The 22165-nt window shown below is 58.3% G+C and overlaps 1 protein-coding gene across 16 annotated transcripts in view; it reads right to left on the bottom strand.

Annotated features, from left to right (window-relative positions):
• MCF2L (MCF.2 cell line derived transforming sequence like) overlaps positions 1–22165 on the bottom strand; it is a 127473-nt gene that overhangs the window by 23785 nt on the left and 81523 nt on the right. For all 16 annotated transcript variants that reach the window (XM_086708137.1, XM_086708105.1, XM_086708197.1 and 13 more), the window contains 4 exons: positions 12222–12312; positions 2411–2530; positions 707–823; positions 60–209 (listed from right to left, as the gene is read on the bottom strand). In XM_086708137.1, coding sequence (XP_086564263.1) covers positions 60–209; positions 707–823; positions 2411–2530; positions 12222–12312 — 478 coding nt within the window. The remainder of the gene's footprint in view (positions 1–59; positions 210–706; positions 824–2410; positions 2531–12221; positions 12313–22165) is intronic.

Raw genomic sequence — 22165 nt, forward strand, 5'->3', positions numbered from 1 at the left:
TTGCCCAATGCCCACGGGGCTGCTTCCCCTTGGCGGCCTCGCACAGAAGCCACACGTACCTTCGCTTTGTCCTTCTTCTCCGTGTGAGCACAGAGCACCGAGCTTGTCGACTGGACGTCATTGGGCAGCTCCGTTTCGGCCAGCTCGGTCCCGAAGGACTGCAGCATCTGAGCAGTCTGCTTAACCATGAGGGCGAAGCTTTCAATCGCCTGGGGAAGAAGGAAAACACCATCACCAAGCTGCACCGGGAGGCAGGTGTCTGGTGCAGGGGCTCGGGCATCGTCAGAGAGGGCAGGACCACAGCAAGCCGCAGTCACACCTAGACCAGACCCCGGGCCTGGTGGCTTCAGAAACGTACTGGGCACTCTCTGCGTTCACTTTCATCAGCCAGAGTCGTTCTGCGCCCAGTCTCCCCTTGCCCAGTTAAGAGAGGCCCGAGGGCCACATCCGCCCCCACCCCTCGCAGGGCTGTTGTTTCTTGGTCTCTGAGCCCAGAGAAAGCCACTCCCGAACTTATTACTCATGTTATTTCTTTAGATGACTGAGGTCCACTGAGACCATCTCCTCATTCTTGGGGAACAGAAGTGAGGTTACTGGAAACACGGCAGCATCATAGTGCAAAAGCTATTTGGCCGATTAACTCAGGGTTAAGGAGACCCACCGCCCACAGCCAGCACCCGCGTGCGGGCAGCCTGGGACAACTCACCGTGCGGTGACACAGCCACCTCGTGTGGCAGTAGTCCAGGGTCCCGCCCAGGTCCTCAGTCAGTTGGGACTTGTCGATGTAACCGTGTAACTCTGGCACTGAGCTCAGCATTATGACCTAGAGGAGGAAGAAAGCCGCCCCGTGAAGAGACCACCCAGCAGACGGGGGAGAAAAGCTCTCCCGCTGGTCACTAATGGTGGCAGCATGGACAGGAGGTGCCTGGCTTTGGACCTGGGCTTAAACCCCAGCTCTACCACTTCCAGGCTGGTTGGCGTCAGGCAAGTCACTTATTCTCTCTGTGCCTCAGTTTACCCCTTTGTGAAATGGGCCTGTGACGATGGGCCTTAGCACGGAGGGAAGGTGTTGGAACCCTGACAGAGCTGGGCATACCACCCACGTCAGGCATCCGCCAGGGAGCTTGTGGTGGTCACTGAGCAGTGCTCTGACTTGAAAGAGGATGGTTTTGTCATTGTTCCCACCAAAGCCCAGCAAAGTCACTACAGACATCACCAGAGTCAGGGCCGTGCCCTTCCACGGGACACGTGGCTTCAGGGACCGAGGAAGCTCTTTGCACAGGGCTTGCTTTCATTGGTCTATTTCTCTTGTCCTTTCTGAGGACATTCTGTCCGTGAGTTTTGGGTAAAAATACAGCCTTTGCTTTGTAAGCTGTCAGCCAGATGCTAAGGTCCTACAAAATAGGTCCTGAGAGCTTTTGGCCAGATGGAGCCCAGCGCCCCCTTGTGTGTTGTTGATTACTGAACGCCACAGGTCTGCGTAGAGACCTGTTGTTAACGAGGTTCACGTGCCCAGTGGCTGGACGTGGGTGTCACGCTCCCCTGGGGCTGAGAGGTGGCCATCAGAGGAGACTGGGTCCTGGTGGGAGCACAGAGCACGTCTGGTGATTTCAGTGCCAGGCCACTAACTTTCAGCCGGTGTCTCTGTGGTTTTGTCCCTAACCGTCGAGGAAATGGGCTGTCAGAAATGAAGGCGTTTCGGTGCTGCAAACACCGCAGGTGCATGGGTTTTCTCCAAGACCCGAAGCCCGGGGGTCAGGGTTGCAGCATGCGACTCACCCACAGGGCCAGGGGCGCCTCACTCATGGCCCCTGACCGGGCAGAGCACCCCACCCCGTGCACCGAGGAACAGGTAAAGGTGTCACGGACAACCACCGTCATGGGTGCTCAGGTCCTTGAAGGCAACCTGGTGGGCGTTGTCGAGGTGGTCTCAAGGCGAGGTCACAAGCTGGGGGCTTGTGTGCAAACTAATTCATGGAAAACAAAGGCTTCCTGGGCGTTGTCTGGCAGCCTGCCCCGCGCTGCTCCCACAGTGACTGTCGTGACGTGGGGTGCAAGCAGGCTTCATGGGAAATAGGCTTCCTGGGCTTCCTGGCTGCTTCTCACTAGGAGGCTGATGACGGCTCTCAGCCTGTTGGGCTCTCGTTCTTCGGCCTGACCCTCAGTAAGAATGTTCTAGACTTGTGGCTCTGACAAGCACCTGCACTTCCACAGGGATCACCCGAGGCACAGGGTGGATGTCAGCCCTGGGGAGCGCTAGGGAATGAAGGGGCAATGCCCAGCGGGGTTGCTGTGCGCTTGGGCACGCCCCTGGCGCTGGGCTTAGCACCTGAAGAGTTTCGATCAGCTGCGTGGGCCAAGAACGTGCTCACGCTCCGTTGTGCCCACAGAGCCGCGGCAGGCCACTCACCGGCACCTTCATCTTAAAGTCATCTCTGTTGAATTTGAAAGCGAGGTCAGAGAGGGTCCTTTGGAAAAACCCCGCTGGGCGCAGGACAAGGACGAGCTGGAGGTTTGCCGGGAAGGACGCCTGCAAGAGAACAGAGAGGGCTGTGGGCAGACGCACCGCTGGATGCGGGGTCCTCGCATGGCTGCAGTGGATGTGTGGTCCAGGCGGAAGGGCGCTCACTGAGGCCGCGTGGTTGCTGACGCTGGGCTGTTAGACACGTCCCACGTCTTACCAGGAGAAAGTCACACCGCCTCTGCAGCTACGTCACGTTCGTTATCAGCTATAAAGTCAAAAGCTTATTATGCTAGTTACAGGCTGAAAGGTGTCCTGCCAAAGTCACGTGTTAAAGCCCAAACCCCAGTGCCTCAGGATGTGACTATATTTGGAGAAAAGGCCTTTACAGAAGTGAGCAAGTTTATGTGAGGTCATCAGTGTGGCTCCCAACCCAATATGCCTAGTCCTTATCGGAAGGAGACACTTGGGCACAGACACACAGGGAGATGCCGTGCCAACATGGAGGCAAAGACAGGGGATGTGTCCATAAGCCCAGGGGCCCCAGAGATCACCAGACACTGCCAGAAGCTGGGGACAGGGACAGGGTCTCCCGCATGGCCCCAGGGAACCAACCTGTAGGCCCCTTCACCTCGGACCTCAGGCTCCAGACTGTGAGGACGGGAGTAGCTCTCTGTTGTTTCCAGCCCCTCAGTCTGTGGCACTTGTTATGAGAGCCCCAGGGAACCAAGATGCTTGTCAAAGAAAACCAAAGCCATATAGACACAAGCTGTGTTCCAAAACATACACGGGAGCTCGCGCCCTAGTGCACGCACTGCAGACAGGAGTCTCTTTGGCTGCCAGCTCTGCCTACAAGGTGCGTGACCTCGGGTACACTGCTCACCTCCCTGTGCCTCTGTTTCCCCGTCTGTGAAACAGGGACAAAACAGTGCCTCCCCCAGTGCACACTCCTACTGCACCTAATGTGGTGCTCGCACAAAGCCTCAACAACGTGGTGTGACACATACCACTGAAAGCCTCCTCCACATGCCGATACTTCCAGGTGCTGATGCCCAGGGAGCCCCCATTACTACAAGAAGGCATTCTGAAGGAACTGAGTTTGATTTCTGGGTAACTAGGCCCAGTGCAGCTAAAATACGATGTACGGTAAGGAGCAGCACAGCCCAAGGCCCCACATCGGAGGGGCAGGAAGGGGCGCGGCAGGAGAGACGGCTGGCCTGGGTGTCCTGGCTGTGTATGCGCCCCTCTCTATATTTCCTGTGTGTCTCAGCCTGTTCACCTGTCCACCTGCTGATGGATGCTCAGGCTGCGGCCATACCCTGGGCCACGCTCTCGGGCCCAGACCGCTCTCAGCCTGGCCAGCGGAATCCAGCCTGAGACGAGGAGCCCATAGTGTAGCTGTCCCGGTTGGGAGGGAGTCTGGCCTCCTCCTCCTGACCAAGCCCGTCCCGGAATCTGGGAACACCGGGTCTGACAAAACTCTAGGAACAAAAGGTACCTGAGGGCCTCACTAGGGAACATAAAACACGTTCAGTCCTTGTGTGGTTCCGGTGGCTTTGAGAAGACGCATGGACCAGGGCTGTGGTTGTCTGAGGGTGGCCCCTCTCCTTTCACATGCACCGCCCTGGATGGCCCACCCCATGCAGCCCTCAGACTCCACGGCCCTGTGGAGTGTCTGATCCAGAGGGTCTCACAGGGCCTGGAGCATCCCCGGAGAAGCTGGGGAGAACGGGATCGGGTATCCTGGGATAGCTTTACTCCCCACCCACAGGCCTCAGTGCCACCAGGTGTGAATAGCTGAATGTGGGGCTCTGGCCTCACCCCCAAGGCCCCGAGGCTGGAACTGCACTGACAGCCCTGAGCCTCTGATGCCAGACCTGATCTCTGTGTGAGAGCAAGAGAAGGGCTTGGACCAAGGTCTGGGCCCGCAGGCATTGGGCGGCCCAGGCCAGTGCCTGTCGGTACCCATGACCGGTCAGCGCTCGGCACACGCCCAGGGCTCTCCTGGCCACCCCTTCCTTTTGTGCCCCAGCCGGGACACCCCCAGATTCTATTGCTGGCTTCCCTACTCCTCACCCCCCACTGCTGCCCTGAGCCGATTCCCCCCGGAAGTGCCACCGTGACCCTTCTATGAGGTCCACTGTGTCATGACACATCCTGTGCAAACCTTCCAGAGACTTCCCCAACCCCGCAAACAAACCAGAGTCCAGAGCCGGCCGCAGTGGCCTCCCTGACCTCAGCCCCACCCTGCTCATGGCCCCCTTCAGGGCCTAGCCTGTATACCTGTCCGTGCTTCCTGCTGGGACACCCGCCTGGCTCCCAAGGGCCCCAGTCCACAAGCAAGCCACCTGCCCCCTGCCTTGCTTCAGGCTTGTGCCCTCAAGCACACGGCTTACATCCCTGCAACTCCACTTTCTGCTCTGGTCTCTGTGCCCCACAAATCCCCACGGCCCAAGGCCACCGATGACCAGTGACCGTCCTCGGGTGGCCCTGCCCCTGGCTGCCTGGAAGCCGTGTGAGCCGGTCCCACTGCATGACACTGCCCACGGGCCACAGCAAGCGCCTCACCTTCCCCCGTAGCTCCTCTTCCACCTTTGGCCGCCGGCACGTGGGAACCACCTGTCACTGGGGACCCCAGGTTGTGTCTCTGGCGGGGGGCCCCTGAGCCTCTGCAAGGGCCCCGCTGTCTCCGGCGCCCACGCTCAGCCATCTGTGGCCTCCGGGTGGGCCTCTGCACCGCCCCCGGGGACAGGTGCCTGCTAAGCAGTGTGGCATGTGGGCAGGGAGGTGCTGAGAGCCATGTCTGGCACCGCCCACAGCCTCCACATTCAGCCTCGTTCAGTGGGTTGGGGGGGGAAGCCTCGTGTGGCCCGCGCCCGTCTGCTGTCCTGCTCTGTGCCAGGAACCCACGGCGCGGCCCAGAGGGGAGTGGTGGACGCAGCCCCCAAGCAGGGCGCCAGGTCCCCAGTGTCTCGGTGGCACTCATGCGGGTTGGCTCCTCTGAGCAGAATAGAAATGACTCAGAGGAACGACACCGAAGGTGGGAGCCCGTGGGCAGGTTCTGGGTCACCTGTGATGAGAGGGCTGCTCGAACCTGTCACTGGCCTCTGGGAAACTGGCTGCTACTATTTAAGGAAAAAGCTCCTTAAAAGTCTCCCTGCAGAGATGACAGTGAGCCATCTTTTCTAAATTTCAAGATGGTTTTCATCACCCTCATTTCTCCTCCAGGCACATAGATCCCGCTGCTGAAGGCGGAAAACACTCCCTCCCCTGCCTCCTCTCTGCTTTGGTCCCCGATTCTTCAACACGGAAGCCGTCACGTGAGAAGGCGTTAAACGACCTACACAAACACATACTTTGACCACAAAGAGCAGTAATTAAACCTTCTCTGGGTTGGAACCAACTCTCTGAACTGAGAGCTGGGGAAATACCAACATTAAAGTCATATTTTAAAAACAGAGGTAACAGGGGGCACCTGGGTGGCTCAGTCGGTTGAGCGTCCGGCTTCGGCTCAGGTCATGATCACGCGATTCGTGAGTTCGAGCCCCGTGTCGGGCTCTGTGCTGACAGCTCTGAGCCTGGAGCCTGCTTCAGATTCTGTGTCTCCCTCTCTCTCTGCCCCTCTCTGCCCCTCCCCCGCTTGTGCTCTGTCTCTCTCTCAAAAATATACATAAAGCAAAACAGAAGTAACTAGATAGAGGATTGGGGATGAAGGCTACAAAATAACATCTTTTTGTAACTTAGTAATCCAGTGACCATAAAAGGGTTGTGGTAGGTTTCTAAGACACTGAAACAAAATTGTTTATTTTCTGGGGCTGACCCTGGCTGACTTAGGGACATACACAGTGTGATGGCCACACAAATGTCATCTGGAGACAGAGAGTTAAGTGGTTTCTGGATCAACATTCCTAGAGACGCGTGTACATCTACACGCACAGCTGACGCCGACCCATACACTGGAATGTCCGGAATCCTGGTGCTCTGGGGAACACTGTTTGAAACCTGTCTCCAGTTCAAGGAACTCTCTGAAGGTGTGCTCAGAGCACAGTTGTCCGGCCCGCGTTACACAGTTAATCCATAAAATGGAACAGCTCAGCCTGACCGACTCCGTCTGCCTGGCAATGGCAGAAACCAAGCACAGGTGTGTGTACTGATAACCCCAGGGCACAACTCGGGGAGGCTGGCAGCGAGCACAGGCCTCTTGCTGCCAGGCTGTTCCTATGAGGTCTGGATGCAGGGGCTCCAGACAGGGGCAGCGAAGGCCACCCCTTTGGTAGGTGTTGGGGACACTTGCGAACATCACGCAAGAACAGACGTTTCAATGAAAAATATGTAGGAAGGGCCAAACTTGAAGGAAGGACACTTGTCCACATGCCCTTCCGGAACACTCTGCATGGACTTGTCCCCACCCCCAGGACCCACCCACTGGTGTGCCAGGCTGATGACCCCCAGCTGCCCTGGCCTGGGCTACCTGCTTTCTCCCCCTGCGGTGCGGCGAGAACGGGCCCAGCCCTGTTCCCTCCGGCCTCCGCGGGCTCCGTGCCCTGTGAGCTCCTCTCGGCTGCGGAAGTACGTGGGACACACGAAGGCTGGTTCAGAGACAGCTGGCCATGCCGTGGTCAGTGCTGCACCTCCCAACGGCCCACTCTGTTCCTGACCCCTGGGTGAGGTTGCAGCCTGGACATGCCCCCGCCTGCTAACCTGCCCTTCACCCCTGCACCCCCTGACCTCCCGCCTCTGCTTACACTCCAAGGGGCATGCTCATCGTCCTCTCCCTGCTGAACAGCTCCTCTTCCCCTTCTGACTCTTGTCCAGTGTCACCTCCACCGGGAAGCCCTCCTGGGGCTCACACTGCTTTGTCTTCACCATCAGTGCTCAGCACCTTGTGCTTAGACTCCAGGAAGTGGCACAAGGCAGAAACTCACTACCTTGTTTAATGCAGTATTATTTTGCCATGTGTGGCATATTTACTGGATGCCCTAAAGACCCTGCATCGCCGGATATGTCGCCTTGCACCCTGTCTGCATGCACGGATGACAACGGCCTCCCGGCAAGAACCACATTTCTGCCCCGTGCAGACTAAGAATGCCTAGAGCCGGAACCTTCTTCAGCAGCATGCTCTACGGTATAGACGGAGCTTGAACTGGGCTAGCTCAAAACGTAAACCCGTACACTGTTATAAATACCCAAATGCTCACACACACTCACACACACACGCGGTCTAGGACAGGTGGGCTAATGTGTGAAACGGAATCCTAGCTCAGGTAGTTCTCAAAAGGTTTGTTCATCCGAGGACGGTGCAAACTTTGAACCAATGTATCCTCATTCTATGTCTCCTTGTTTCCACCTTTGTCCACCAGCTGTGACCATGACATGACAGCCCACTGGCTGTGACCATGACTGTGACAGGCCACTGGCTGTGACCACATGACAGGCCACTGGCTATGACCACAACATGACAGGCCACCGGCTGTGACCACGACGTGACAGGCAAGCGCCCATTGCCCCCAACACCTCAGAGCTGACGCAGACACAGAACATCTGATTTTGGGGACTCTGGGTTTTGCCTCCCTGTGTTCTATTTCAAGCCAAGCTGAAGGCATCCAACAAGGAGAAAGAATACCTCACAACAGGGGGGCTCTGCTCACGAGCTGCCCACATGGTGGTGGGAACAGCCGCATTACAGCATGTTACGTAAGTGCCGTGTCTCACTCGGGTGGCCAGACACATTTGGAGATGGAGCCTCGGTGCCACCAGCTTGCTTTCATCGCACCTGCGGCAGCTGGTGGCCCAGGTGCCCTGGGGACTGTCCACAGTGCAGGGCAGGGGAACACACCCTCTCCAGGGTGCTGGCCTGGCTTCCCCAAAGCCCCCGGGTGGAGCACAGGCCAGCCGCAGCCGGTGGTGCAGGTTCACAGCACCGGGCGTTGGCACTGGTGTGCCTGCTCTGTCTCCTGCCTCCTGTCCCCACGGCAGAGCCACGGTGGTCACACCCCACACCCTGGCTCGGAAATGGCACACGCACAAGAAAGGCAATGGGGCCTGCCTCACAGCCTCCTGAGCTCCCCGCAGGATGGGTAGGCACCGCCTCGGGCCCCCCCTGGGTGTTGGCCACCTCTGGTCATATCCCGTATCACGGCATTCTGTCAACTGTCAGCACCCCACTTGGCTGATACTTCCAGCTCATTCCCTGCTGATACCCCCAACACCCAAAGCCTCATACAGCAGCGGGAGCACGGTAGAGTCCCAGGACACGTGCTGAGTACACGCACAGCATGGTTGGCCCTATATGATCAATGCATTCTTACATCAGAATTCTTTGAAGCTACCGAGAATTCTTGGCGATTCTGCTGGGAAAATGTTAACTTCGACAATTTCTAAACCACCACCGGGGAACCCCAAGACTTCTAGGAAGAAGGATACTTCAAAAACCTGTATTTTTATTACGTACAAATCTGTGCAAACATTAAAACTCAAACAGCAACTTTTCGGTTATAATTTCACAAAACAAAGTTTTAAAGATGAGTCAGCATGTTTTAGAAGTCCACCTGGTCACAAAGCCAATGACAAAGGAAACCGCGATTGCCCTTGGCAGGTGGAGAGCTCTGTCCCCACCTCCCCCCAACACAGGTAGGTCCTCCTGGACCACACGGATGGCCCCCAGGGCACATTCGCAGGTACTTCAGTTCTTTTTTTTTTTTTTTTTTAATTTTTTTTTTTCAACGTTTTTATTTATTTTTGGGACAGAGAGAGACAGAGCATGAACGGGGGAGGGGCAGAGAGAGAGGGAGACACAGAATCGGAAACAGGCTCCAAGCTCCCAGCCATCCGCCCAGAGCCTGACGCGGGGCTCGAACTCACGGACCGCGAGATCGTGACCTGGCTGAAGTCGGACGCTTAACCGACTGCGCCACCCAGGCGCCCCGGTACTTCAGTTCTTAAAAATAATTTATCTATTTCTTCAAAACTATCCTGTGTCTGGGGACTCTCCTGTTTCTAGCCAGGAGCGACTGATGGCTGTGAGAGATATTTACGGCCAACCTGTCTCACCTGGGCCTGGCCGGGTGCCTGCCACACGCAGATGGGCTGCACTTTGAGGAACCTGTGATGTGCTGTGATGAGTAGTGGTGTCTTCCAGAGTGGGAGACCGTGTGGACCACGGCACTGCGGGGACGCAGGGAGGCGGGGACGCAGGGAGGCGGGGACGCAGGGAGGAGAAAGATGAGCAGAAGCTGCCTGCCGTGCAGGGGCGAGGTCTTCCAGGGAGCAGCGTGTGTGCAGAGGGGCAGAAGGGCAGTTCCCAGCACAGGGGAGACGCCCGTGACCATCACGGCAAAGAGGCTGACTTGTGCACTTGCCACATGGTGACGTGCCTGAGCGGGAGTCAGATCCATGGTAGACAAATGTAAAAGAACTGGAGAGATTATTTAGATTGGAAAAATGTTATTGCAACAGTGTTACCTTCTTTTTTTAAACGTTTATTTATTTTTGAAAGAGAGAGAGAGAGAGCACATGAGCAGGGGAGGGGCAGAGAGGGAGGGGGAGAGAGAGAGAGAGAGAGAGACACAGAATCTGAAGCAGGCTCCAGGCTCTAAGCTGTCAGCACAGAGCCCAGCTTGGGGTTTAAACTCATGAACCTCGAGAGCATGACCTGAGCTGAAGTCAGATGCTCAACCGACTGAGCCCCCCAAGGCGCCCCAACAGTCTTATAAACAATGACATACTTGACAAGTTATGTCTTGACATTCGACCCAGGACGGACTTACTGCCTTAAGAAATTTGTCTTAAGTCTACTGTGCATCTGTCCCACTGGTTCTTACAATTTAATTCTTAATTTAGCCTGCCATGTGACATCACATGCAAATGTATTTTTAAATTTAAAATAATGAAATGGACATGCTGGCTATTTACTGCTGACGGCATATCAAAAGGACTCGTAGGCCTCACGGGATCTTAAAGGAAAGCTGATTCTATAACAAGGGACAGGGAACAGGAGGTGTACCAAGCGATGTAGGGAGATACTTTCTCAGAAAGACAAGGGGCACCCCCCGCGGCCCAAGGACAGGTTTGCAGAATGATGGCAAGTGTAGCAATCGAGCAGGTGCAAGCCTTAGGTGCTGTTTCCATGGACGATGAGCCATCTTGGGGGGAGGGACTGGTTCTTCACCCCACCCAGAGCCACGGCACAGTGGCCTCTCAGAGGCCCGGAGGCAAAGATGGTTTGAACACAAGACCCAGAGCGAGAGTTTAGGAGAATTTCATTCCACTGGGGGTTGGGCTCTTAAGAGTCATCCCAGCCGGCGACCCGGCCGCGGGTGCTCTGGTCTCCCTGCTGCCGTAAGTCCCTGGGCTGCCGGGCGTGAGGGCAGGCCAAGCGCTCCACTCGGAGCTCGTGGGTAGGCCCCTTCCCTCTTGTATTACTGCAGGCCACGACCTGCAGTGGCCTGGAGTGGAAACAGCCACAGCCACAACCACAGAGCTGTCGTCCTTCCGCGTGTAAGATGGCAGTGGCCAGATGCAGGGGTGGGCTCCAGGAAGGCCCAGGCATCTCATTTAGCAGGAAAACTAAGGGGTGAGTATGGCCCTTTTGAAAAGTAGAAAGTCAATTCGAAAAGGGCGTTCAATACAATTTCAAACCTGTAGCCTGAAGATTCCCTTCTATCCTGGACGTCCCATAGCTCAGGGGCTTGTGCTGCATGTAAGAGTGAAGACGCATTGGGGCACCTGGGGGGCTCAGTTGGTTAAGCATCCAACTTTGGCTCAGGTCATGATCTCGTGGTCTGTGGGTCCGAGCCCCGCGTTGGGTTCTGTGCTGACAGCTCAGAGCCTGGAGCCTGCTTTGGATCCTGTGTCTCCCTCTCTCTCTGTCTCTCCCCTGCTCACGCTCTCTCTCTCCCCCTCTCTCTCTCTCTCAAAAACAAATAAGTATTAAAAAGAATGAAAACACATTAGGGGTGCTTGAGGGGGCTCAGTGGGTTGAGCGTCTAGCTCTTGATTTCAGCTCAGGTCATGATCCCAGGGTCATGGGATTGAGTCCTGAGTCAGGCTCTAGGCTGAGTGTGGAGCCTGCTTGGGATTCTCTCTCCCTCCCCCTCCCTCCCCCTCTCTCTGCCCCTCCCCTTCTAGTGCTCTCAATCTCTCTCTGCCAAAAAAAAAAAAAGAATGAAGACACATTAAATCCTCAGCATCCCACATAGTCCACAGTCAGAAACAGACTGGTGGAACTGTTTTTATCAACGTTTATTTATTTTTGGGACAGAGAGAGACAGAGCATGAACGGGGGAGGGGCAGAGAGAGAGGGAGACACAGAATCTGAAACAGGCTCCAGGCTCTGAGCCATCAGCCCAGAGCCCGACGCGGGGCTCGAACTCACGGACTGCGAGATCGTGACCTGGCTGAAGTCGGACGCTTAACCGACTGCACCACCCAGGCGCCCCTGGAACTGTTTTTAAATGATCACAGGCCCCCTAAGAGTGAAGTCATTTGAGAACACACACGCACACACACACACACACACCATGCACACACATGTGCACCTGCTCCAACAACTCAAACAGACCAAGGGGTCATGGGTCCCTAGTGCCCCCTGGCCCTACTGCAGGCAGCCGGGCTGGAGCACCGCACGGCACGGGCCAGCAGCACGCAAACCACCACCAGGCAGATGGACAGGTAGGAAAGAGAGACAGTGCTGTCACCCGGCGGTCACCCGGCCCAGGGGACGAGCAGAGGAGGGCATCACAACCCGGGCACCGACACTTACGGCTATTCGCAGGACCGATGCCTTCACCGACGTCCATTTGTCCTGCCTTCTGTCTATGACCAGGATGAACCCAATGCCAGCATCTTGCAAGCTGAAATGAGGAGGAGAGAGATCTACAATTAGTGTGCACAGGCCACAGGCTTTTGTGAACTCTCTGGGCAAACCTTACAATCAGATGGCTCCTCCCAGAATTCCTGTGCCGTTTCTGTGCTGCACGGTAAGCTGCGGGCCAAGTCAGCATCCGCACACCATAGAACGCGGCATTTCCAGGAGCCCTGTCCAGGCAGCTTCTAGAACCTGCTCTTGTCTGGAGACGGGCAGGTACTTCCTGTGTGCCGCTCATTCCCAGCCCAGCCCAGGCCACCACACAGGGCAGAGACCCTGGCAGACACCTCCCCCCCCTTTCCGAAGACTCCTCTTCCAGCATAAGAGCCAATGGTTCTCCTTTCCCGGTTGACCAGCTGGCTAAGCCCTCCAAAACAAGTGCTGTGACCCGTACGTCAGATTAGTCCTGGCATCTGAGGCCACCGTGTGTGTCTACGTTATAAAGTCCTTCTGCACGGCATTGCTGTGCTTCTGGGACAAGACCGAGGCATCCAAAGGCTCACAAGCATCTGCTGGGAGCAGGAGACAAGAAATGGCTCCTTGCAGCAGCAGCATCTGTGATAAAGATGACACCGAGACACTGTGCAATGACAGCCCCATCCTGCCCTCTGAGCTCAGCGCAGGAACCTGAGTCACAGCGTCCAATGGGGAGGCCCGCTTCCGCCAGGGAACTTCCCACCCAAGCCGCTTGTACAGCTGTGGCCGCCAGCCAATCCACACGGAGGGAAGAGGGTGCTGACTTGATGCTGAATCGCAAGTCCGTGAACAGAGGCAAGGAGGCCACTTTCGGGTCTTGGAGGAAATCAGAATTACACGGAGCACACGCAGACGGTGCTGTCTGGAAGTGCTCTGCTGGCTGGGCCATGATGCCCACGCGTCCCTCTTACACCCAAAGGGGGTCATGGTGACGCACAGAATGCATGCACAGGGGTGCTGCTGGCTCTGTGTCCTCACCCACACCCGCCCGTTTATAGCAATCTGCACAGACGCCAGCTTTCGTTCAGAGCAGCCTTTGTGCCATGGAGACGAGAGCCCCTGTGTGCTCGCACGGCGAGAGACCCGTGACGGTGTTTCTGAGCGGCATGGGGCGCCCCCAATGGCACTGTTTCTGAGCTGGTTTAGTTCTCTTGCCGGGAAGGTTTGTCACTTGAGCCTCAGTGCCAGGGGCCTAAGCTCCCCACACACTGCAGCCAGCATGCCTGGTGTAGGCTGGGCAGCCCAGCGAGGCAGCTGTGGGGACAGAAGCCCTGGTCCCGGGCTGAGTCCCAAGCTGTATCCAGGGCCGGCTGCGGGGGCCCAGAGCTCTGTACCGTCTTGGGCACGCGCTCTCTCTGCGTGGCCCCAAGCAGGTGTTGGCCTGTGTTGGCCTAGCCCGTCAGTGGGAGGCGGTCCCAATTCTGTCCCGGGGGAGCCGGGCCCACGGCCGGGATGGGAGGAAATGGTGTCTCGGGAATGCTGGAGCTCTATCCACGCCACGTGCTCTGCTGAGACTCCCCCACCCGACCACCCACACACCCTCCTTCAACGTTCCAACACGAGCCTCTCCACGAGGTCCACCTGTGATCCTCCGAAGCCCTGAGCTCAGACTACTGCCTGGGCTCTTTCTGACATGCAGGAGAACGGAGGGCCCAGCGACACTCTGCACTGTGCACGCCACCAGCCACTGGCAGATCCATGCCATTTGCCAGGAGGGGCAGGGCGCTGCGCAGGGGCTGGAGGCAGGAGAGGGCTCCAGGCCCCCTCAAGGCCCCACGAATCATCTCCCTTCCCTCCCTCCCAACATGGGCACCAAAACAGCGTCCCCTGCTGGGAGGGTTCAATGGGGGTGTTTCTGTAAACCCACCCAGTGCCTGGAAAACATGGACGTCACACTGCCTTGTTCCCGAGAGCACCAGGGCCCGACTCAGGGTCTCCCCTTCTCCCTGAAACGGGGCTTTGATCCCGGTGGGGTCATCCTGTCAACCACGATGGGTAGGTTCCCTGCACCATTCCACATCAGCCCTCAGATGCCACTGGTTTGAGCTTCTGAACCCGGAGCATTCTCTCCTGTGGCCCAAACATACCCCATTCCTGATGCAGAGCCCACTGTGCTGGCCACACGGCGACCCCAATGCCCTCAGCGGTGTGTTCGCGATTATGCAAATACAAAGGCACAGGCAGGGCCAGTGCGCTGGCCACGCAAGGCAGGGTGGCCCCAATGCCTCCCCGGTGTCCCTTCCACACTGTCACGGTTGTGATGGGAGACCAGCATCACAAGCAGGCATTGATAAGACTACAACAAAAAACAGCTCAGGTTAAAAAAATGAAATTACTATTGGACATGAAACGTAGAAGGAACTGTACATCGACTGGAACGCTGCTCTGCGCTCCTTGTGCTGCAGCCACCGTGTGCTCAGCCACTGGCCCCCTTCTCCCCGGCCAGGCTGGGACCCGCTTTCTGGGAGGGGAGTTTCTTGTGCTTTGGGGCTGCCATGGGCAGATCCCTGTCCTTAACTCCTCACGGCAGCCCCATGAGGTAGGGACCACGATATCTCCAGCCCAGAGAGGAGGAAAGCAGGCACAGAGAGACTGGGTCGCTTGCCCAGCCTCACACAGCACAACGCGGAGTGGGTGAGCCCCGTGGTCTGGCTCTGGGTGCTCCTAGGCACCTGCAGGCTGCCTCCCAGGCCAAGTCTGCCCCGCGGGAGGAAGCAGACGCTCCCACTCGTCTCTTTCCCAGGCTGCCTCCTACACGGGGCCCCTGCACCACACCCAGGTGTAGGGGGGCGTGCTGAGGGAAACTGGACCCCAGAAGCAGACAGTGAGGCTACCCACAGGCCAGGACCCGGCCGGGGGCCCAGGACCCCCCTCTTGCACACCTGTCTTTGTCCACCACCACATCAGTGAACACTGGCCCACGGGTGCACAGACTTAGGGAGCAGAAGCACCGTCAGGACGTGGAGACCTTTCTGGCCTCCACTGTGCCCACACAACTGCTGCCCGGGGCTGCCCTAGCGGCCGAGGCCAGCAGGGTCCTGTAGCTCTACCCCCGCTTTGAGAAGGAGGGTCTGGCTGTGTCCACCCAGGAAAGGACTGAGTGGAGCCCTGCTTCTGGCCCCCACCCACAGGTCTCTGACCTCACAGGCCCGGGGGACAGGGTGGGTCATGCTTGGATCGCTGAGAAGCCACCCTTGGGCTGGTGGCACTGAAGGTGGTGGCGGTGGGAGAAGCAGAGTGCATAGTCTGAGGCTGGCAGCCACACAGAAGTGTCCCCATTACAGGGCACCCACGGCCCGGCAGATGCGCAGGCACTGGTCTCCAACCCCGGAACAGCTGGCTCACAGGGGCCGCCCTGGCCAGCTGCCTGGCAGCTGAGTGAGGCAGATGATCTCACTTTTGGCAAAGTCACAGAGCTCGTGTAAACTCTTGTTTCTGGGATTCAGCCACTCACTGGTGCCCTCTCCAACACCTGGGTGGCCCCTGCAGGCAGCTTCGCCACGCGGGTGCAAGCTCTCCATCACTGGCGGGAGCGGGAGCAGCCCGAGAACAGTCTAGAGGCAAGGGTGAGGTCGCTGTCATTGTCCCGATCCCGGCCAAGCCCCATCTTGTTCCCGGCCTCTGCAGGGACTCGCCTGTTTATAGCAGTTGGTCACAGAGCAGGGGCAGGTGCAGACACACAGAGAAACCAGGATTACAGGTGGGGGACAATGGAGGGGTGGGGCCGGCGCCTCCCTAGGACACAACCTGCCATTTCTCAAAGTGCCCTGTGCACAGGAGACCCCCGAGCTGGTTCAAACGTGGATTCGGGCTCCGGAGTCGTCAGCGAGGCCCCCTTTCTCACGAGCTCCCAAAAGCTGCCCCTGGTCCAGGGCCACACCTGCGGGCTGGTCCTGCAGACGCACCCTGCTCACTTTCTGTGACCGCGGAGGCTGCCTCGGGCCTGGGTCTCTGTCCTGGGAGAGCCCTGAGGAGGGTCTGACCTGGGCTTGGTCGGGGTCAGCAGGGAAGGGAGGATGAGGGAGGGAGAGAGGGAGAGCAGGGCATCAGCTGACCCCAGGCTCACAGGTGATGTCAGTGGGAGGAAGCCCCTGGATGCGGCTGGGAGGGGGCGATGAGAGTGATGCGGGCGGGAGGGGGTGCGCACTGGTGCCATGTGTGGGAGAGGGCGTTGGGAAGAGGTCCTGGGGCACCAGAAGGATAGGGCCGCTTCATGTCTGAGACAGCTGGAGGGGCACCCCTCCCACCCCTCCCGTCCCCGTCTCCTCTGCTCCTTCCCCCCAACTCGCCCCCTGTCCCCCCCTTTCCAGACCCCCGCCAGGACCCTGGACCCACCCCCTACCTGATCCCCCCTACCTCCCACAGCCCTTCCTACCCCACTGGGTACCCCTCTTCCTGCCCCCGGTCCCCCCTCCAGCCCCATCCCCTTCTTCTGGGTGGCTTCCACAGGGCGGCAGGGCTCTTGGGACACAGCGCAGGGAGGGCAGGTCCCCAGGGCAGCCTGTGACCTGCGCTGACCACACATGTGTTTGGGGCGCATGGGGTGCCTTTATCAGAACGCGCTCTGCCCACTGGCGCCCTCTTGTGGTCAGAGGTGAATGCTGCCTGCGACCCAGGCAGGACTCCCAAGTTCAGGGGCTGCCACGCGCAAGGTTCCAGGGACCCGTCACCCCCTCTCATCTGCGGCCATGGCCACGGCCACGGTCACGGGGTCCCAGCCGGCACAGGGACTGGGAGGTCTGAGGGGCTCAGAGCATGGGAACCAAGCAGGGGGCTTCTCTCTCCAAACCCAGGTGATGGGAGGGTCTTGAGGAAGCCCCTGCTCCGGGCCAACGCCTATCTGTCTTCCCTGGAGCTCAGTCCCGATTTTCAACCACGGGAGGGAGCGGAGGGTTCACGGGAGGCCATGCCTCGCCCTGCTGGGCACTCTGCCCCTTCTGGGAGAGACACCCCTCACGCTGCCCCCAGCAGGAGCATCCCCCGAGAGGGGCTGACCTGGTCCTTTTGGGCACTGTGTCCCCTCTGGGAGAGTACCCCCCACCTCTGTCCCCAGTAGGATCGTTGCCTGACAGGGGGTGACCCGACGAGACTCCTCTCTCTGAGGGCTCTCCGGAGAAACAGACGGTATTAAACCATCAGCTACAGAGAAGCTGTGGGCTCACCTCTCTTCCTTTCTTTTAAATCGGGAGTTAGTGACCCCACTGTTTGGAAGGGCTGGGATGGTGCTCCTGCGCCGAGTGAGGACCGGAGTGTCTATTTCCCCTGCTGACATGTGCCAGTGCCTCGCCTTCCCCGGGGTCACTGCCCTGATCCCGTGCCCACTCTCAAGCACCATCTACCGCCCTCCACCAGCCCTACCAGCTTTCAGTCTTCGCTCTACCAGCAGCGAAACTGTCTCAATTGTGATTATGAACCCCTTTAAAGAGGGGCGCCTGGGTGGCTCGGTCGGTTAAACGCCCAACTCTTGATTTCAGCTCAAGTCACAAGGGATTGAGCCCCAAGTCAGACTCCTTGCTGACGGCACTGAGCCTGCTTGGGATTCTCTCTTCCTCTCTCTTTGCCCCTCCCCTGCTCACACATGCGCCTCTCTCTCTCTCTCTCTCTCTCTCTCTCTCTCTCTCTAAATAAACACATTTTTTTAAAGAATTAAAGAAGGTAAACTTTGTCGCTATTGCCACTGAAAGACTGCATATACAGATGGTCACTGGCCAGGTGTCTGATCCTGACTTGTGACCCACAGGAAGCAGCCTGGGAAACCAGCCCACAGTGTCAGCCGCAGCCCAGTCGGCTGCGCCGTCTTCGAGAGGCCGCTCCTGCGGGAAGGTGAGCAAGGTGGGCCCTGTCTCCAGCAACAGTCCACGACGCCAACGCCCCACCCCCACCCCCGGGCAATCTGCCCCTGAGGGCGGGACAGCTTCCCCAACTGTTGTCCTGCTTCTAACCTGGGACCAACCAGAGAAAGCCCCGTGTGTTTCCCTAACCCATCCCTGGACCTGCTTCTGGTTAGCTGCCCCGGTGTCCTGGGCCAGCACCTTCCCCAGCGCGCCCCCCCCCACCCAGCTGTCCTGGGCCAATACCTCCCCCAAGTCCCCGCCCCAGCAGTCCTGGGCCAGCACCTCCCCCAGCCCCCCCCCCCCCCCCCCCGAGCTGTCCTGGGCCACCACCTCCCCCAGGCACACCCCCTGAGCTGTCCTGGGCCAGCACCTCCCCCAGCACCCCCCGAGCTGTCCTGGGCCAGCACCTCCCCCAGGCCCCCCCTGAGCTGTCCTGGGCCAGCACCTCCCCCAGCACCCCCCCCCCAGCTGTCCTGGGCCAGCACCTTCCCCAGGGTCCCTGCCCCCAGCCACCTCCTTTCTACCCTGAGCTCTCCCTGCCCCACCCACCTGGTCTCTGCCACACTCACGTGGCAGTGGCCTGGTGGATGCCCTGCTACAGCGAGCTCTGAGTCAGCAGCCCCTGCTGTTCTCACGTGGTGGCCTCACTTACGTGCCCCTCTCTACGCCAGAAGAACGGATGTGTATGTACTAAATGATGCCTCCAATATGGGGGGGGGCTGTTTCATCTGGGGCTCCAGGCTTGGGTGCCCAGGGGGGGGTGGGCACTGGGCATGCAGCTCCCCATGCCTGGTGAAGGTGTGGCCTCCCCACCTTGGGGCGGAGAGCCCCTGAGCCCCCTGAGCGTTGCCCCGGCCCTGTACCCGTGTGTCTGCTGGGGGTGCACCAGCTGCTCCCTAGGGCAGGACCCCGGGGCCTGTGGGTCCCAACTGCTAAGTCAGGTCCATGTCTGGGAGCGAGGTTTTCTGGAGTGCAAACCATCGCAGGTCACAGCAGGCCAGGGAGCCTCACGTGGTGTAATGTCCACGGAAGGACAGAAGGTACAGCGTTTAGGAGCCAAAACAGGCGGACAGGGCGTTTCTGTGCACTCACAGCTCCCGCATGGCCTGGGGCTCACGGCCCGCAGCTGGAGGACGGTGAGGAGGCCCCTTCTTGGAGCAAAGGGCCCGTGGCTATGCCTTGCCAGCGTCAGGGCAGAGTGCCAGGGCTGGGGTGGATGGGCCCTGTGTAGGAGGCAGCCACAGGCTGGCACCCTTCCCAGCCCTCCTCGGTCTGTGGTGGGATGGCCTGTCAGGCGGAGCCTCTCCCTGTGCGGCAGGGGCCCCGGGTCCCTGAGGGCTGGGCTGGCCCAGGGGGCTGACCGGTGGCTGGCTGGGGGTGGGGCAGCAGGTACCCAGTGGCCAGCAGGAGCCACCCCCTCCCCAGGCCCCCTGGACCCCGCAGCACTGCCTTGTTGCCTTGTCACCCCGCATCTGACACTGGTCTATGTAAGTTAGCAGATGTGAATAAGGCCCTGTCTTCCTTTGTGAGGGACACAGGTTGAAATGTCATGGGCAGCCTTCCCTGCCCCTGTGACCCAGCTGCCCAGGTTGTCCCCTGAGCTCTCCATCCGAACCTTTCTTTCCTCGCTCTTTCTTCTCTCTTCTCGCGATTCGAACGTTTGTCCAAATACCATTTCTGTGATGTGTTTCTCTAGCACTGGTCAGTTTGTCATTCCACAAAACAAACCACTGAATAAAACCTACAAGTGCTTCTTAAAAACTCCCGCACACAGTAACCCATCTGTTCTTAGAGTCGCTCCGGATCCTGTCAGGGCTGCTGAGGCGCAGGGGCGCACGACATGAGCTGCAGGAGTGCGGGTGTTGCCCAGGGGCCCTTTGCTACAAAGCAGTGACATCGCCTCTCCTTCACAACCAAAGGAACAGCCCATTAAAAAAAACAAAAAGAAACACACAGGAATTTCTCTGAAGAGCCTGAAATCTTGCATTTTTATGTTCCTTATATTCAAGCTTTTCCCCTTTGCAATTTTTTTTTTTTTTTTGACAAAACAAACACAGAAAACCGAAGTCATGACATCTTGGGGAATCACTGTGAGTGCGCCTGGAATCTGTGCTTGTGGCTATAGGACCAAGAACACGCAGGGATAACCAAGGCCTCGACCCGCCTGGTTTCCACGAGCCTACAGGGGGCACGCACGAGGAAGCCTGACTTCTAGCCTCGTTCAGAAAGTTCTCTACACCCACCGACGAACAGATCAATGCAGCGTGGTCCATCCAGACAGAGGGGCGCTGTCTGTTATCTGCCTGGAAAGGGAGGAGACTGTGACGCAGGCTGTACCACAGTGAACCTGGGGGACCTCGTGCTGGGGAAGACGAGCCAGACACAGGATACATACTGTGTGATCCTGCTCCTGGGGGGCTCCTAGAGTGTCAGACCCCTGGTGTTGGACATCGGGGAATGAGAAGGTTCTGGAGACGTGTTGCACAATAGGTACGTATTTAGTACTACTGACCTGCCTGTGCACTTAGGGATAGTAAAGATGGTTCATTATACGTTATGAATATTTTACCAAATTTTTTTCAAATGCTATTAAACCCCCAATAAACCACATAAATCCTTTAAACACATTAAAAAAAAAAAAAAAGATGCACACTGTCAGCCAGTTCTTTGCAATCAGGGAGTGAACTGCTCCTCGGGGGCGTAAAGCCACCACCTTGGGACCCATGCAGAGAACCTTCCGGAATCTCATGACCTGCCTTGGGCTCATGCTGCAGACCTCGATCACCGGGGTCCAGGACTTGGCCTGACTCTTGTGTCCTGACTCTCTGCTCCCAGCCCAGAGCCTCCCCGTGTCAGCCTCAGGCATCTCCTCTCCAGCTGGGGGCTGAAATGCTAGTTCACAGGCTCCTGGGCACTGTGTGTCCCCTACACCACCTCCCCCCGTGAGGGGCAGACACGCTGGCAGGGTGCAGCCTGGGCTCCGTGACAGCCGTGAAGGAATGGCCTCCCAACCCCAGACCCACACCTCAGCGTGCTTCCCTCATAGCAAAATGTCATTATTTCCAAGTAAGGGCAGAGCTGTGGTCTCTCCTCTTGGGCATGGCGTCAGGATAATAGTCTCTTGGCCTTTTCTCTGTGAATAAGGACAGAGCCGCTGCTGTCCTGACCCCACCACCATGGCCCGTGTGCTCCAACAGGCGGACTGGTCCACACCCGAGTGCCCACATGGCCACACGTGAACTGAAATATGGGGGGGAGCCCAACCAACTACTGAACTTTCCCATTTACTTCCTTTTAATTTTTCAGTTTAAATGGCCACACGTGGCTAGCAGCTATCACACCGGATGGCAGTGACAGAGAAAGGTCATTACAACAAAGAAGAGGGCTCCAGGGGACAGGTAGCCTCTGGCTCCCGCCAGGAGTGCGTGGCCAGGAACACGAAGAAACAGGGCCTGTGCGGAGGAGGCCAGCATGGCAGACAGTGGTCACTGGGCTCCCAGAGCCTGAGACCACGTAGGACAATGGGCTGAGCAAAGTCATGGACAGCAAACGCCCTTTACTTGCTAATCACATGGCCTGGGGGGAGGACCTCTCGACAAGGCGGCGGCTGAGCCGTGTGACAAATCCATCACCCTCAAGGCGGTCCCCCTCAGAACACCCAACCCAGCTACACCAGGAGCAAGGCTACTCATCATAGGGGAACCCGAGGGGGATGGAGAGCCGACGACATTGTGCTCGGCTCGGTAGGCTTGACCCGTCTACACAACAGGGTGTGATGCAGCTGTGGCAGCGCAGGCTCGGAGGGGCCGCCCGGAAGGATGTGGGTGACAGGCTGCTGGATGGGAGCTGGTGGACTGGTGAGTCTGTGCTCCCAGCGTGGAGCGGGGTGCGCAGCGGGAAAGAGTGCGGTGCCATGTCCCAGTGTGGGGCAGGGGTGCGCGGCTGGAGAGCGACCCAACGTCACCCAAACTAACTCTGTGGGGAAGGAGGCAGGCGGGAGGCGGAAGCTGTCACTTCCGCGTGCGCATC

Source organism: Puma concolor, chromosome A1, assembly GCF_028749965.1.
Source record: "Puma concolor isolate L17-30 chromosome A1, mPumCon1.1.hap2, whole genome shotgun sequence".
NCBI lineage: Eukaryota > Metazoa > Chordata > Mammalia > Carnivora > Felidae > Puma > Puma concolor.